The sequence below is a fragment of the Coenobita brevimanus genome, chromosome 51 (assembly GCF_032717465.1).
Source record: "Coenobita brevimanus isolate Jiangsu-jjx chromosome 51, ASM3271746v2, whole genome shotgun sequence".
NCBI lineage: Eukaryota > Metazoa > Arthropoda > Malacostraca > Decapoda > Coenobitidae > Coenobita > Coenobita brevimanus.
This window is the reverse complement of record NC_137004.1, coordinates 26,836,713-26,855,343: the sequence shown is the minus strand read 5'-3', so window position 1 is coordinate 26,855,343 and position 18,631 is coordinate 26,836,713. Positions and strand designations below refer to the sequence as shown.

At 41.0% G+C, this 18,631-nt stretch overlaps 1 protein-coding gene across 2 annotated transcripts in view; it reads right to left on the bottom strand.

Annotated features, from left to right (window-relative positions):
• Nucleotides 1-18,631, bottom strand: part of LOC145400254 (ADP-ribosylhydrolase ARH3-like) — a 92,801-nt gene that overhangs the window by 38,193 nt on the left and 35,977 nt on the right. For both annotated transcript variants that reach the window (XM_080272770.1, XM_080272771.1), the window contains exon 5: nucleotides 9,098-9,210. In XM_080272770.1, coding sequence (XP_080128896.1) covers nucleotides 9,098-9,210 — 113 coding nt within the window. The remainder of the gene's footprint in view (nucleotides 1-9,097; nucleotides 9,211-18,631) is intronic.

The window sequence follows — 18,631 nt, the reverse complement described above, 5'->3', positions numbered from 1 at the left end:
CACATCAGAAAGGGACAAGGACCTAGGAATGATTATCAATAACAGACTATTTCCGGCTGACCACATCAGTGAGATGTTACATAACATGTATACACTGCTTGCTAATATGAGAACAGCATTCACATATATAAATGATGACATGCTGAGAAAGATAATAACATCATTCATCAGACCAACCCAGGAGTATGCATCAGTAGTCTGGAATCCTCATCTCAAAAAACACATTCATAAGACTGAAAAAGTACAAAGTGCAGCTACAAGATGGGTACCAAGCTTAAGGGATCTAATCTACAAAGAAAAACAAGAAAAACTGAATCCACCAATACTACAGGAAAGAATGAAAAGAGGAGACATGATTATGCTATGTAAATGCATCCCAGGGAAAGAGAAAATAGACATAAATGAATATATAACCTATGGGGAAGCTGGAGCAAGAGGACACTGCAATAACTACATAAAATGAGAGATGATAAAGACGTAAGGAAATTTAGTTTCACAAATAGGGCAACTGATCAGTGGAATGCACTTCCAAGTGAAATAGTGTGTGCCAAACTATTCATAAATTTAAGGATACGTATGATAAAAATGGTTTAACACACAGGACAGTATGAGCCTGACTCATTCCCGTAAAGATATGATAAGGTAAGAACAATTAGGTAAGAACACACACACACACACACACACACACACGAAAGAGACACGGGAAGGGCCGGATGTGTTGGCGGTTAGTTCCGCTCTGTAAACAAACAACATGGCATGCGAAGGCAGTCAAACCCCTCGCAGTAAAAAGAAACTTGATTTCATTAGGTTCGATACTGAAGAAAGAGAATTTACTGTTAAATTAGGATGGAGGAGAATTCTGAATTTTGAGTATCATGGAGGGGCTGCTGAAGACTGGAAAAAGTGGAAAATGTGGCATGTGAGCTAAAGACTGAAAATAATGAATGATGGCAAAAGTTGGAATCAAATGAGAAGAAAATTAATGGGGTTATTTCCAATCTCAACACAGAAAGCCAGATTCTGAAAGAAAAATTTGAAGCTTTGTGTGAGAGGATATAAGGAAATGAAAATGAGAAGGAAACTGTCGAACATGTCAAAGGCTTGCAGAAGGAATGGAAGGAAGAAAAGGAGGAAGTGAAAGTGAACTTCAGGGATATAATGGAAAACCAACTGAAGGAAAAGGTAGTGTTATAAAAGAAATGGGGACTCTGGTAAGGGAAACAGCCAACAAGAAAAAATGTGTAGGTGTTTTTGGGGGGTTACTGAGGATTTAATGGCAGTCCATCACCTCAGAGAGAAGCAGGAAAAAATGGTGGCCAAAAAGATAATAAAGGAAGTTCAGGAGACAGACGCAGCATTGGATGAAGAAACTGAAGAGGTGCACGGGTTAGGGAAATACGAAGAAGGTGGTGAGACCCATGAAATTCAAATTCAAGTTGCAGACTGCTGCCAAAGAAGTTATTACAAGGTCATGGAAACTGGCTGAGAAAGAAGAGTTTAACCTGTTAACTGCTCTATACAGCCTGGGCTGTTCCGAGTGCAACTGCTCAATACAGCCCTGGCTGCGCAGGTGAATTTCGAATATAGTGCCATGGTGACCAAGGCAGACCCATGCAAGCATGTCTGACCCTTCAAAACCGAAACTGAAAACATAACCGAAAAAGAAAAAAAAAAAACATACGTTCCAATAGGGAATCAGACACTTCGATGTTCATCCATGGCTTTACCAAGGTAAATATTGAGCTAATATTTCGATACATATACTTTGGTATGTGTTCTCCCAATTCCTAAAACAAAATTTGGTCTTCGGGAAATATCATTTTTACCCCTATGTCTGTGCACCACGGACACCACCAAAAAACCGCCATGAGCAGTTAACGGGTTAAGAAAATTTGTACCGGGAAAGATATGAATGAGGAAAAAAAGCCAAAATAAGTTACCGTAATTTGAGGGATATAAGACGCATTTTTTGGTCTCAAAATTACCTTCAGATACCCCCATGCATCCTGGAGGCCTGACTAACCCTTTAACCGCGGGCTTGTTTTGCTTTGACTTGCGGCTCCCGCGGGCATATTCGCGCTCCGACACTCTCTAAAAATATTTGCCAAAAATCAGTTATTAGTCCTAGAATATTAAAATCACATATACTTACGGCACATACCTTCAGCTTTCTCCTTGGGTGTTTGTTGAGCCTTCGTCGAGTACCATAGGACTTGTGGAGACCTCTGAAGTTGGGTAACGAAGTCTCCACTTTACACTTCCTGACAATCCATAATATGATTACCACAGCCTGATATTATCACTAGAAACACTATTCTATGATTCTCAAATAGTTTGGAATCCATACTAAAAAAAAAAAAAAAAAAAAAAAAAAAACACTGTGAAAGCAATGAAAATTATGAGGGCATATGACCATCCCACTTCCGATTGTTCGCCCCTAGTGTTGTATATTATTCATAAAAACACTCACAGTTTATATTTCTGTTACTATATAACACTTATATATATCTACAGTCTTTATCCATAAGTTTCCTTCAGTAATAGTAGTTTATTGTCACTGTTGGGATTCAATTTCTTTCAGTAAAATACATAGCATTCACTTTCTCGTCCAGTATACTGGCATTAAGAGTGAATGTCACTTTCACCTTCACTCTCATAACTCATAGTATTCATACATGCTAGAGTGAAACTTTCACTTCCATTACTCCTAGTATATATACTCGTATTCTTATAATACTACTCATTTACATTTCTATTTACGTTCTCTATTTAGTTTACATTATTTACATTTCTATTTTATTTACACTGTGTTATGCACTATCACTTGAAGTAACTTATAAAACTATTTTCCACTGTTCACTTATATTTACATTCATTGCTTTCACTTGCTGTTTACACATTATTTACACATTATTTACAATTCCACTTGCACTGTTTTACTCAAGAAAAAGATTGTAGTCACTCTCTATCAATTGTCAGCCCTTTACCTCTTTCCACACGAGGTTTAGTAAGCGGTAGAGGTCACAGGGCCCTTTGCATGGGGCTCAAAAGCATCGGAAGTTAGCAGGAGCTAATCAGACGTACCTTCACCTTCAAAGACAACAGTGAACTGATAGTAGTGGCCTCCTGATGCCTGGCTAGGGTGAGTGCAATACTACCAACTTCAGCCCTGTGAGACCTGCTAATATATAGCAATAAAATGATTGGCAGGAAATCAAGACAATACATAATAAATTAGGTAGTTCCAGGTGAATGTAAATATCACTTAGGTTTCTCCCTTCCCTCCTTATATGTATATTTATTACGAAAATAGATTATACGGCATATTTCAAGGGGAAATAAACAGCGAAAATTAGCAAACGAGTGCACGTGAGGTGTTGTCAGGGGATAATTAGCCAATTCCAGGTGTATGGCACTATCACTTACCTTATTTCTTTTTTGTATATATTATTTGGTATAAGAATAGGGCATAGGGCTTATTTCAATGGATGAAATCAGTGGAAAATTCCAGGGAAGATTTACTTAGCGTAGAAAACAGTGTGGTGGCCTGCAATAATTATTTTTTATTTATTTTTTTTTTTATGCGAGGAAGAAGGAATCAAAGGCAATAAGCCCGCAGTAACAGCTCCCTCCAAGAGAAAAACAAAATACAATAGAGAGTCAAATTCAAGATCCGATCATTCTGAGATGCCTGGACACACTGCGTTTGAAAGACTGGAGATCATAGGCAGCAGGAAATACAGACAGAGGGAGACAGTTCCAGAGTTGACCTGTTGCATAAATGAAAGACTGGGAGTAACGGTTAACTCTTGCATTAGAGAGTTGGACAGAAAAGGGATGAGAGTTTGCTGCTAGACAGGTGCTACGCGCCCGTCGTAGAGGTGGAGGAATGCAAGCAGACAGTTCAGAGGAGCAGTGACCATTAAAGTAGCGATAGAAAAGAGATAAAGATGCAACAGTGCGGCGAAGGGACAGAGGTTGAAGGGAGTCAGTAGGAGGAGGAGAGTTAATGAGACGAAAAGCCCTTGACTCCACTCTATTGAGAAGAGCTGTATGTGGGGAGCCTCCCCACACATGAGAGTTATACTCCACACAGGGGCAGATAAAACCCCTGTATAGAGTCGACAATTGTGCAGGGGTAAAGAAAGAGCGGAGTCGGCTTAGCACACCCAATCTCTTGGAAGCAGATTTTACAAGAGATGTAATATGACTTTTCCAAGATAAGTCCCGAGTAAATGAAACCCCAAGCAAGTTCAAGGATGATGCAGGGTTAGGCTGAATATTATTAAACATTAGTGGGTATACCTGTGGAAGATTTTGTCGGGTAGATAGGTGTAAGAACTGAGTCTTAGATGCATTAAAAACAACCAGATTATTTTTACCCCAGTCAGAGATACGAGCCAAGTCAGACATTAGGTGTGCCATAGCCTCATCCCTTGTTTGTTGAAGTAACTGTTGAGATGGGCGTTGCGGGAACTGAATGGAAAGGTGAAGGGTGGAGTCATCAGCGTATGAGTGGATAGGGTTAGATGTACAGCTTAGAAGATCATTGATGAAAAAAAGGAAGAGAGTTGGTGATAGAACAGAGCCCTGAGGAACACCTCTGTGGATAGATCTAGGAGAAGAACGATGGCTGTCTACAACAGTGGCTATAGAACGACCAGAAAGAAAGCTCGCGATGAAGGCACAGATAGAAGGATAGAAACCGTTGGAGGGCAGTTTGGAAATTAAAGATTTATGCCAGACTTGATCGAAAGCCTTTGAGATGTCAAGTGCAATGGCAAAGCTTTCGCCGAAGTCCTGAAAGGAGGATGACCAGGAGTCTGAAAGGTAGGTGAGAAGATTGCCAGTGAAGCGTCCCTGACAGAACCCGTACTGACGATCGGAAAGAAGGTTGTGAAAGGAAAGATGCCTTAAAATTTTTCTATTGAAAATTGACTCGAAAACTTTTGAAATACAGGACGTTAAAGCAATTGGACAATAGTTGGAGGGTTGGGAGTGGTCACCCTTCTTTGGGACTGGCTGAATGAGAGCAAACTTCCAGCAAGAAGGAAAGGTACAAGTTGACAGACAAAGGTGAAAGAGTTTACCTAGGCAGGGTGTAAGCACAGAAGCACAGTTCCTGAGAACAACAGGAGGGACCCCATCAGGCCCATATGCCTTGTTAGTACTGAGGCCAGTGATGGCAGAAAATACATCAGCTGAAGAAATTTTAATGTCAACCATGAGGAAGTCAGAGGGGGGAAGTGATGGAGGAACGGCACCGGAATCGTCAAAGGTGGAATTGGAGGAGAAAGTCTGTGCTAAGAGGTCTGTTTTATCAGTAGAAGAAATAGCTACAGAACCATCAGAGTAGAAAAGAGGAGGGAAAGATGATAAGGTAAAGTTGTTAGAAAGGTTTTTGGCAAGGTGCCAGAAGGAGCGGGAAGAATTCGAGTTGGAGAGTTGAGAGCATTTAGTATGGATGAAATTATTTTTAGCAAAGCGAAGAACAGACTTAGCACGATTCCGGGCAGAAACGTAAAGTTGATGTGATTCAGGGGTGGGTTGGCTCCGGTACCTTTTGTAGGCCCTCTCCTTGTTGCGGACAGCATTAGAACAAGAGTGATTAAACCAAGGCTTTCTTGCGTTAGTCAAAGGATATGAGAAAGAAATGTATGCTTCCATGCCCGAGAGAATAACCTCCGTAATGCGCAAGTCACACTCAGATGGCTCACGGCCATGAAAGCAATAATCATTCCAGGGAAAATCAAAGCTGTACTGCCTGAGGGCCTCCCAGTCCACGACTCCAAAATGCCACAGACGACGTTTCCCTAGAGGGTCCACAGGCCGTACCGGAGTGATAGGACAGGTTAAGGTGATAAGGTTGTGATCGGAGGAGCCCAACGGAGAGAAAAGATTAACAGAGTAAGCAGAAGGATTAGTTGTGAGGAAGAGGTCAAGTATGTTGGAGCTCTCTCCAAGGCGGTCTGGGATACGGGTAGGGTGCTGTACAAGCTGCTTTAGGTCATTAAGGATAGAAAAGATGTAGGCTTGTTCACCAGGTGGATCAGTGAAAGGAGAGGAGAGCCAAAGGTGGTGGTGAACATTGAAATATCCTAGAATAGAGATTTCAGAGAAAGGAGAAATGGACAGAATGTGTTTCATCGTAGAAGTAAGATAGTTGAAGAATTTTTGATAGTCAGCAGAATTAGGGGATAAGTAAACAGCACAGATATATTTAGTCAGAGAATGACAGGAAAGCCAAAGCCAAAGTGTAGAGAATTCAGAAGAATCAAGTTCAGGAACACGTGAGAGCAAGATAAGTCATTGCATACATATACACAACAGCCACCTTTGGCTTTGAAATGAGTATAGAGAAAGTAGGAGGATACAGAAAAGGGTTTGCTGTCAGTTGCCTCAAACAGCAGAGTCTCAGTCTGAAAAAGAAGGTGAGGTTTAGAGGAGGAGAGGTAGTTACAGGTGAATGTAAATATCACTTAGGCTTCTCCCTTCCTTTCTTATATATATTTTTATTACGAAAATAGATCATACGGCATACTTCAAGGGGAAATAAACAGCGAAAATTAGCGAACGAGTGCACGTAAGGTGTTGTCAGGTGATAATTAGCCAGTTCTAGGTACAGTATATGGCACTCTCACTTACCTTATTTCTTTCTTGTATATATTATTTGGTATAAGAATAGGGCATAGGGCTTATTTCAATGGATGAAATCAGTGAAAAATTCCAGGGAAGATTTTCTTAGCGTAGCACGGCCGGGCAGGCGAGAGGATAGGGTAATGGAGGCGAGGTAGGGAGGGGAGTCAAGAACGGGGAGAAATGGCTAAATTGTCAACAATGGATGGGAGTACAGATGAGATTAGGAGTGCTGACTAGTGTTGGACATTGGCAGTACTGATAGATGATACAAGCCCCCACTTCGAAGCCCAGGCGAATTCAAAATAACACAGAATCACAAAAGTGTCGCCCTGCGGTATGATCCCTTGCTCCCAAGCGTCACAGAAGTGATGCCCCGCGGTTAAGGAGCTAAACAGGTTTGCTTGACTCCATTTAGAAGAATCTCTTATACAGATGATTATCTCCCTGCTTGGCAGTCACAAGGATTTTCTAGAGTATAGAGACCTTTGATTTATTGTAAAAAGTTACATTCACTTGTGTATATACTCAGATTTTACAAACAGAAACACCCAAGTTCAAGAACAGAACACTCAGGGTTTGAGATCTGGGGGTTTAGCGGTACAGCAGTTTAGCAATTTAGCATCTAGCATAGATACACCCTACTCTAGCAGGCTAACATGATCACTGGTGAACTCCCTGCTAACTTTCTGAAATGCAGTCATGATCACTTTGCTTGCCATCCACTCAGTAACTAGTAAGGGAATCATATTGGAGATGTTGGCCAGTATGGCTGCTGAGTCATTGTAACAGACGTCTGTCCCATATGGAAATTCAATAACACTTGTTAGGCTGGCTTCTCTTACTGATATTTTGTTTCATTCAAGACAAGAATATCATAGAAGGAAACAGTCTTATATTACTGTTAGTTAACAATGGGAAAAGCAGTTACAACATTAAACAATATTGTTATGTCCCAGTCCCAGACTGCCACAGGCTCTAACAGCAGCAGATCAGCATAGCAAGGATGTTGCCCAGTGAGCTGTTCTTCCTATGGTCAGCCTTTTGGTGTACAGCACACAAGAGCAGCTGAGGCTTTGTAAATAAATACTAGCTTCTTAAGTTCACTGTCTTTATTTTCCAAATAATTACACTTAATGCTTTCCAACTTCACTGTTTTCATAAGCACTGGAGCTATACAAACTTTACCAACTGCAATTCAGTGTTTGTCAACAACACTTCACTATTTTCACAAAGACTGATGATATACAAACTTCACTGACACTTCACTGTTTGCCAACAACACTTCACTAGTTTCACAAGTACCAAAAATATACAAACAGCACTGCATTGACACTGAACTACACTCAAACTGTACTGAAAACCGACTGAACTTGCTCTAGTCTCTTCCCCATCATTATATAAGCTTGCACTGTTCTAGAATGATCTACATTTCACCACAGTTCTGGTGTATTCCAGAGAGAGAGCATTGGTTACAACAGCTACCAACTCAAAGACACCTGAAACATGCCGGAGTTCTCTACACTGCATAACATTCTAAATTATTTAGCATACAAACTTAAACAAACCCCTAGGATATGCAATTCGACTGATCGTACCGGCGTGAAAATCTGTACATGAAGCAGATTTTTTTACTCTTCCAGAAGTAAAAAGTATTATGCCCCAGGTTTAGAGCCTGAATTTACACACCTTATGCCGCAAACCAGAGCATTTTAGACCAACTGGTTCATGAGCTATAGCCCGTCAAAGTTGAAACCCTCGTGCTAGGGGTGAGCTTGCTGTGTATATATTTACAGTATATATATATATATATAAGCCTCTGTGGTACAGTGGTAGAGTGTGCGCTTTGAACGCTGGTAAGCGCGGTTTTGCCTCCCGCCAGAGTTGTAAAAACTTTGGGAAGCGTTCACCATGCCACTTGCTACTTTGGCGGACACAAGGGGTGCTGTGGTTGAACCAGTGTCGCATACTAGTATGCTTGCACCCAATCGACTTAAAGCAGGCCGATTACACTTGGTTCACAGACTACACACACATCCAAGCCACTACAACACTACAATTACATTTAAAAGCACTTCTCACCCTACATAGTCTCTACCAGACAGCCTAAGCCACTTGGTAGAGATACATTGGCTGTATTGTCCCTGCTTCGATAGGGATAGGCCGGTCCTGCAGTGGACCTCAACGGCTGAGGATGAATGGATGGATGATATATATATAGATAGATAGATAGATAGATAGATATAGATAGATAGATAGATAGATAGATATTCAGTATACTGTATAAGTTGCTTTTTCTTACCTCCACCTGTCATTATACTTCTTTTCAAACTGTATACACTCATCTTTTAACTCCCCCTCAGTAATGTTAAACCATACCTTACTGATAAGTAATTCCTCTTACAGCCTGTCACACTTCCTTTATCACTCTAAACTACTCTTCTACTTTCTATTCACTTACTCATCTTCTCCCAAGGTCTCCACTCTTTTCATCTTCTCTGTGAGGCACTGTAAGAATTTTGCTACATCAAGTTGGTTTGGAGGCGTTCGAAGTGCCTCAAGGACTGCCAAACACTGCAAAGAGATTATAAAAGTCAGTTGGTTAGTGGTGAATGGGGATTTGCATGATTCACTCACTTCAGGTACGTGGTTCTGAGGAAGGGGATGGAGAAATAGAAATAGGAAGGGAGTGGAGAAATAGAATTAGGGATTAACTCCTCAAGCAGGGCCTAATCTTTGAATCCCCCCCCCCCCCAAAAAAAAGGCTGCACTTTCATTGTCAGCAAAAAGCAGCTCAGATGTGCAACACACACACACATATACTGTATACTATCTATCTATCTATATATATATATATTGTCTGACGCCTTAATCCCTTATACGGGGTGGCCACAAACAAATCGCCTCCACATCACCACGTCCCCTGCCATTTCACTGCCCCACTCCCAGCTCAAATCCCCTTCTCCCATATACCTCTCCACTCCATCCCTCCATCTCATCCTTGGCCTTCCCCTCCCTCTCTCCCCCTCCACCTCACTCATATACACTCTCCTCGTCAGTCTCTCACTCTTCATCCTCTCCATATATATACAGTATATATACAGTATACAGTATTTCCTCGTTTTTCGCTGCTTGGATGTTCCGCCAAAACCTTGCGAACTGTGAAACGTCAAATTGTGAAGTTAAGAATCAATAGGAAAAATATAGGAGCATTCCAGTGAGACATGTACCTACCCTATCAGAAAGTACCATAACACCAAACAGGCCCTACCCAAAATTAAATGAAGAGTGTTTACTAGTGCTAAAACAGCATAACACAATAAACATGTACCTGAAAAGATATTAAAACTGTTATAAAGAGCTGAAACACCAAAAATCCTTACCAGAAATAAAGTGAAGACTGGTTTGAGTGGCGAGTGAGGGTGTGTTGAGGGTGGATGGGCTAGTTCCCAGTGTCACTAACCAATGAAAAACTGCCACTTTTCACCAGATTATTTAATATTCAAAATCAAAGTCAGTTAACTAAACCCTGGTCATTTTATGTCCCCTCTTTGTCACTAAAAGGAAGGGAGAAATTATAACAACATTATTTTACTCACTGCTACAAGGAAGAGAGGCTGTAATAGGGTAAAATAGAATAAAAAATTGGTGGGCTGAGTCTACCATCTCTGTATTGGGACGGTTATTATTCTTTCCTTCCTTAAATATCGATAAGCTTTATTTTACATCCATTTCAGGTATTTGTCCATCAAAACAAAAATAAACAGCGTTACGAGAAACATGTAACGATTCTTTGTCAAGAAATAGTAGCACAACATGGCTAAAGATCGTACATTACGATCACAAACAATAACAAACTCACGTGTGCATACTGCCCAGCTGGACCTGCTGTGTATTCACGACAAGGCTGAAGATCTACATTACGATCATAAACAATAACAACCTCACGTGTGGCTACTGCCCCGCTGGACCTGCTGTATAAAGATCATGGAAAACTGTTGCATAGAAAAATGGACAGTGCTGAGACTGAGCATCGGTACGCATCATCTGCTGAGTGTCGGCTGCCGGCTGGGAGCATCAAATTGTGGGGAAATTCGTGAATTTTGAGACAACTCAGAAACTTTTTTCTTGCGTGAAAAACGAGGTGTCGAAGTAAAATGTGTCCAAACATGAGTACTGTATATATACATATACATATATATATACAGTATATATATATATATATATATATATACACACACGAGGTGCTACCCAAAAGTTCCAGTAATTTGAAAACATGGAGCCAACCCTTTTATATATATATATATGTAGAAGCCTCTATGGTACAGTGGTAAAGTGTGCGTTTTCGTACACTGAAGAATGAGGGTTCGCGCCCTGCCAGGGTAATAAACTTTGGGAGCATTCTTCTGGCCACATACTGCATTGGCAGACATCAGGGGTCCTGTGGTTGAACCAGTGATGCTTACTATAAAGTATGCTTGCACCCAGTCGGCTTGCGCGGGCTGATTACACTTGGTTCACAGACAACACACACATCCAAAGCCACTCCAACATTACAATTACACTTACAAGCACTTCTCACCCTACATACAATCTCTACCAGACAGCCTAAGCCCCTTGGTAGAGATACATTGGCTGTGTCGTCCCCGCTTCGGTTGCGATAGGCCGGTCCTGCAGTGGACACTCAAACTGCTGATGAGATGAGATAAGATGAGATATATATATCTATCTATCTATCTATTGCCAGACGCCTCAATCCCGTTTGGGGTGGCCACAAACAAATCGCCTCCAAGTCGCCCTGTCCCCCGCCATTTCACTCCCCTGCTCCCAACTCACACCCCCCTCTCTCATATACCTCTCCACCCCATCTCTCCATCTCATCCTCGGCCTCCTCCTCCCTCTTTCCCCCTCCACCTCACTCACATACACTCTCTTCGTCAGTCTTTGACCCTCCATCCTCTCCACATATATATATAATATATATATATATATATATATATATATATATATATATATATATATATACAGTAAAAGTCCTTTAATCCGAACATAGATAATCCGAAAATCAGAATACAGTAATTCCTCTAATATCCAAATGCCCAATATCCAAACATCCCCACTATAAACATAATCGTCCCGGGATCCAATATTCCCAAAATGGGCCAAAAACCGCAAAAAATTAGAAAAAAATCTGACTTTTTCCCTCAAGTAATTTTAAATTGCCGCCTGGCGCCGAACAGCTGTTACACCATGGTCCCTTCACCCCTTCCTTCCTCCCCCTCCCCTGTCAGGGTTGCCATTTGGTATTTTTCATTACCAAGTGTGGGCCAATTTGGTAATGAATCAGAATAATGCATTACCAAATGGATTTTTCACATGTATGAGGATACACAGGATGGAGATGGTGGATTGTTTGTTCTCTCTGATTAATCTGCTACCCTACATGGCGTGAAAATAATCAACATGGTGTTAATTATAAGGAGAGTGATTACATGTATTTCCACTTGTATATATAATTAGTGAAGAATAAATGCTAGCTTTACAAATTTGGTAATGAAAACTTAAATTTGGTAATGAAAGTTGAGGAGATTGGTAATGTGGCTGTTGCAATCTGGCAACTCTGTTACCCCGCCATCATCAACAGTCACAGCCAAACTCCGATCGAGAGCAGATGCTTATAGCAGTGCAAGCCACAAGTGCTTGTTTTTTGTGAATAAACAGTGAATAAACTGCAATACCTTGCCACTAGAACACACGGGAATTTACAGTGTTGTGCAGTGTTAAGAAATTAGAATTTAGAGTCCAAAGGATTAACTGTGGACTGCAAACTGGCGGTTCAAACCAGTCCAGGAGCCAGGGACTTGTAAGTACCCAGAATGTTTAATATTGTATAAACTCACCTCTAAAACCTCATTTTATGGTTCTTTTCCATTTATTTCAGTCTTTTATGTCCCTTATTGGTGTGATTTGGGTCTTAAATAGGTGCAATGCATGTCCAGAGGGAGTTGTATAGGTGTTTTTCTAAGTTAGGGTCCATAAGTACAAGTCCAGGAGGCTGGGGCTCAATATCCAGACAGGATCACTATCCGGACATGCCTTTGGCTCTATTACATCGGATATTGGAGGGATTACTGTAATCCGAAATTTTGAAGAAGGCTGACAATAACTCCAAAAGTAAAAAAAATCAGAATTTAAAAATTCAAACTGGGCGCCAAATGCGCCGAACGGTGTGGTCATGGATCAGATAATGCATGGATTGGCAACTCCTCGTAAACAAACGACCACTTTTGGATCTATACCGTACCTTTAAGGAATTTTCCACAGTAATACATACTGTATTAAGTTTTTGTGCTTTTACAATATGTGCATATTATTACTGACCCTGGACTTACTCTAATTGGATATACCTGCCTACAACTGCTGTTTTCAACACTACACATAACTGGTGAGTTAACTCCTAAAGTACTAATCTTGTCGATTGTGCTTTTTGAGCAATGCCAATCGGGTAACATCCACAAAAACTGGCGGCAGCTGGCTGCACCCCAGCTGTGACGTAGATGGCTTCTAACCATTTAGAACTAAGTGTTGGACACACCAGGTGGGGGGGGGTCCCAGGCTCATACCTAGGCAGTAGGGGATGTACCCCCCACCTCCCTCTTGCCACATCCCTCTACCCCACTACCTTGTTACTACCTTACCTCCCACCATTCTTACCACCACCACCACCATCCCTCCCACACCCTCCTCATGCATCCCCCCCTCCCATGTGGATCCCCCCATGTTCCCCCCTCAGTCATCTGGGGGGAGGGTATTTCCCCCCTACCCTCCCTCCATGTTCCTGTACTCCACTGGCGTCCTTCCTTCGTATCTGGTGATGGTCTCCTCCCATCCCTCCATCCCCATACACCACCTCCAGGCCTTACCACCTCCCACCACCTTCCACCATCCCCACCCCCTAGCACACAGTATCTTTACCTCCCCGGCCTTGAATATATTGCGTATTTCTTACGCTTTATGGAGCGTCTTTTTTAATCATTACCTGTAATTTATTCGTGTCTTTGCATACAGATATGCAGATCACAATTATCTTAGCTGTCTTTATTCAAAACCCAATCGAAAAAGAAATTTTATTTTATGCCGAGGCATGCAAGCATGTTGCAGCCTTTGAAAACAAAACAAAACGAAAACTAGCTAGATTTGACAGCTCGAAGGGGAGAGGAGGGGGAAGGAAAAAGGGGGGAGGGGAGGTTAGGTGAGGTGAGGGGAGGGAAGGAAAGGAGAGGGAGTGGATTGGAGGTATGGGGAGGGGAGAGGAGGGGAGGATATTTTTTACTATTTATCATATTTTTATTGGGGGGTTCATGACCATTTTCCCTAGCTAGATTTGACAGCTTGACAGGGAGGGGAAAGGGGGAAGGGAAAGGGGAAGAAGGGAGAGGAGAGGAGGGAAGGGGAGGGAGGGGATTGGAGATATGGGAAGAGGAGAGGAGGGAACGATAATTATTACCATTTATCATATTTATTTGGGGGGTTTGTCACCATTTTCTTTTTTTCTAAGCACATTACAATGGTTGATAACATCTGTACACCAAAAAAAATTTATTTCGGTGATTTTTGTACTTTACATACTTTTGTGAAGAAAAAAGGTGCGAGCAGCGTATTTTCTTTCTCGCTGGGTCCATGACAGGTAACTATTTTCAACTTTGACAGGCCATAGCTCAGTAACTATTGGGTCTAGGAGGGTGGGGTTTGCGTTTTCAGGTGTGTAAATTCAAGCTCTATAAATCGGGCATAAAACTTTTAACCTCTGACATAGTTGAAAAATAGGCCTGTTTTTGTGTCTTGGGGGGTAGTCGAGGCTGGAGAATTGCGTACCCTACGGGTTAAACAACCTATAACATCTCTTAAGTTACCAATTACACTTCATGTCTTCAGTAATACATTATTACATAAAAAATTTGAGTAATAAGTAATGTTAATATGTGTCATATTGTATCATGAATGACAGAAAAGTCATCCATTCGGTAAAATTTCAGTTTAAACATGAATTTGTCATAGGGATCCCACCCAAAAATCCGAAAAATCTGATAATCCGAATGATTCTCAGTCCACTGCCGTTCGGATTAATGGACATTTACTGTACATACATATATATAAGTAATCCCCCTAATATCCAAATGCCCAATATCCGAACATCCCCACTAACCGGACATAATCGTCCCGGGATCCAATATTCCCAAAATGGGCCAAAAACCGAAAAAAATTAGAAAAAAATCTGACTTTTTTCCCTCCCATAATTTGAAATTGCTGCCTGGCACTGAACAGCTGTTACACCATGGTCCCTTAACCCCTTCTTTCCTCCCCCCTCCCCCCTCCCCTGTCAGGGTTGCCATTTGGCATTTTTCATTACCAAGTGTGGGCCAATTTGGCAATGAAAAATTCGTTTGGTAATGAATCAGAATAATGCATTACCAAATGGATTTTTCACATGTATGAGGATACACAGGATGGAGATGGTGGATTGTTTGTTCTCTCTGATTAATCTGCTACCCTACATAGCATGAAAATAATCAACATGGTGTTAATTATAAGGAGAGTGATTACATGTATTTCCACTTGTACATATAATTAGTGAAGAATAAATGCTAGCTTTACGAATTTGGTAATGAAAACTTATAGAGAGCAGAGGATTAACTGTGGACTGCAAACTGGTGGTTCAAACCAGTCCAGGAGCCAGGGACTTGTAAGTACCCAGAATGTTTAATATTGTATAAACTTACCTCTAAAACCTCATTTTATGGTTCTTTTGCATTTATTTCAGTCTTCTATGTCCCTTACTGGTGTGATTTGGGTCTTAAATAGGTGCAATGCATGTCCAGAGGGAGTTGTATAGGTGTTTTTCTGAGTTAGGGTCCATAAGTACAAGTCCAGGAGGCTGGGGCCCAATATCCGGACAGGATCACTATCCGGACATCCCATTGGCTCTATTATGTTGGATATTGGAGGGATTACTATGTATATGTATGTATATATATATATATATATATATATCTATACAGTGCTCCCTTAACATCCACAGGGGTTAGGTAACAGAGACACCCACGTATATATATATATATATATATATATATATATATATATATATATATATATATATATATATATATATATATATATATATATATATATATTTATGTACACTCAACTCCCTGCTATTGTGCCTAATTGGTCACAGGAAACGCGCGTGATTGCTGAATACGTGATAGCTGAACTGAACAATCAATGGGAAAATTTCTAATTGGTTTTTCAGTGGCCCATTTTTCTAACTTTGAACCACTTTATGCCTACGATTTCCTGCCAATCTCTCCTCTAACATGAAATAAAGCATTATTATATTAATAATAACAGTATAATGAATAAATAAACAACATAAAAGGCCATCAAACTTTTATAAGGATTATGGCCTGGGTGGTTTGATGGGTTCCGAGGCTTGGGAGTGGCTTAGTTGCCGCCAGATCACTTTGGCTGTCTCCATTTCTTTAGTGTCCACAGCTAAAGGGGGTATCACATGGTACCTTATATCAGGAATGGCTGAGGAACATTTAAGTGGAACAAAACTTGGACGCTATCACACACGTTCCTCACACTGTCGTCAGAGCCCCGTCTCAGTTTTAAACATGTGATTACTTCATCGACATCACAGTTTTTTCGGCATAGGAAATTTTAACTCTTTATAAGGGTTTCAAAACGATTGATATTTATTCTAAAATACAATATTAATAAGTATTCATTGTTAGGCTAAATTTCAATACTGTAGTACGATATATTCTTTCGAGCCGAATCTGTTTTGGTCACTGTTTTGCCCGTCGTGTCCTCGGCAGGAATCCGTTCAGATGCATTCCAAATGCCCGTGCAATAATCGGGAATTTTACCACGTTACCGTTCCGATTAACCATCGTATCCTCTGCAAACCTCGTATGAAGTGCCGTGTGAATAAGTTTCGCTTAGCCTGTCTTCAAACTCGACGTGTGATAGCGGTCTTGGGGTGCATGATAGCATGTATGGTTGTGCATTTGATGTGTGCGTGATAGCATATAAACGTGATAGCTGAATGCGTGATAGCAGGGGGTTGAGTGTATATACAGTAAAATCTCAAATTTCGATGGACATATGTACCCAAAAACCGCATCTAAATTCAAAACATCAAAATTTAAACTGAACTTCTTATAGGAAAAATCAATTTGGGTCCAGGGCCTCCCAACTTCACTACGTAAAATCATGATTTTTTGCCCACACTCCCTGTAAACTTTATGAACTATAAATGTGGATAAGTAAGTGTAGTTCTGCACTGTATTGCCATACTGTACTGTAGTGTAGAATACAGCAAAATTTGTTACAGTTTGTCAGTATCCTGTCACAGTTTTTATTACAGTAGTTACAGCACACTGTACAGTACAGTACAAACCTTAGGTTATGGAATATTATCACTTGGCTGGCTGGTGTTTGTGGTGTGTGCCAAGGGTGGAGTACTCAGCTGAAGTGCCTTCTCTGTGGAGGTATCCAACCCAAACTCCACAAAATCAAAATCATCCTCGAGTATCTGGAAATCTGCAGTGTCGACATCTTCCTCCTCCCCCTCTTGGATGGTTATTAAGCTAATATATTTTTTGTTTTCACTATGTGGAGATAAATTATAATAATGGTATTTAAGCACTAAATGGCAGAAACATGCTTAATTTTTATAAAATAAATGGTTGTAAGATAATCTTAGCGAGAATACTATAATTTTGGCTACAATGTACGATAACCTCGGATCCAAGAAATTCCATCCCTGCCTGACAGCATCAAAATACATGACTTTCCATCAAAACGTGAGGTAGGCAGACCACTCGAAAATGCATCGAAATTTGATTCATCGAATTCTAAACTGTCGAAATTTGAGATTTTACTGTATATGCATACTGTATATATATATATATATATATATATACAGTGCTCCCTTAACATCCACGGGGGCTAGGTAACGGAGACACCTGTGTATGTCAAAAATCCGCAGATATCTGATGTCCCCCTTAAAAACACCCTTGAACCCCCCTTAACCCTTTGGCTGCAGCAGTTGTGATGACAATGTACTGACTGTGCTCACTGCGGAGAAATAGGAAAAAAATTGTGTGTTTTCAACTTCTGTTTAAACCCACATCGTTATCAGACAAACGTCAATCTTTCTACTATCGTTTGCAACAAACTGCAAGTCCATAGGCACTCCAAGCACGGAGAATGATTTGAGAGAATCCAAGGTGTGTTTTGACTGTTTGATGCAGGAGATAGCCCAGGGAGGTGGAAATTTCCACCAAAAGACAAGATTTTTTCAACACAAAACAGGGTTACAGCCACATTACCTCATCACAGTAATTGCAATAATCTCTATCTATCTATCTATTGCCATATGTCTCAATCCCGTTTGGGATGGCCACAAACAAATCGCCTCCACGTCGCCCTGTCCCCTGCCATTTCACTGCCCTGCTCCCAACTCACACCCCCCCTCTCTCATATACCTCTCCACCCTATCCCTTCATCTCATCCTCGGCCTCCCCCTCCCTCTTCCCCCCTCCACCTCACTCACATACACTCTCTTCGTCAGTCTCTCACCCTCCATCCTCTCCACATGGCCAAACCACCTCAGTGTGTTCCTCATAACGCTTCCTATCACATCCACATCCATACCACAACGCTCCTTTATATCCTCATTCGTCAGCCTGTCTCTCCATGTGACTCCACAGGCTCCTCTTAAATAACTCATTTCCACTGCTCTCTTGACTTGTGTCCTTCCAACAACGTCCAAGCTTCACTTCCACACGTTAGAGTTGGTATCACAATACTGTCATGTAGTAACTTTTTCACTTCCATGCAGTGATAAGAATTGCAATAATAATACAAATAAAACACTTCTAGCTAGTCTCTTATGATTCTGTTATGATATTCCAGTGTATACGTT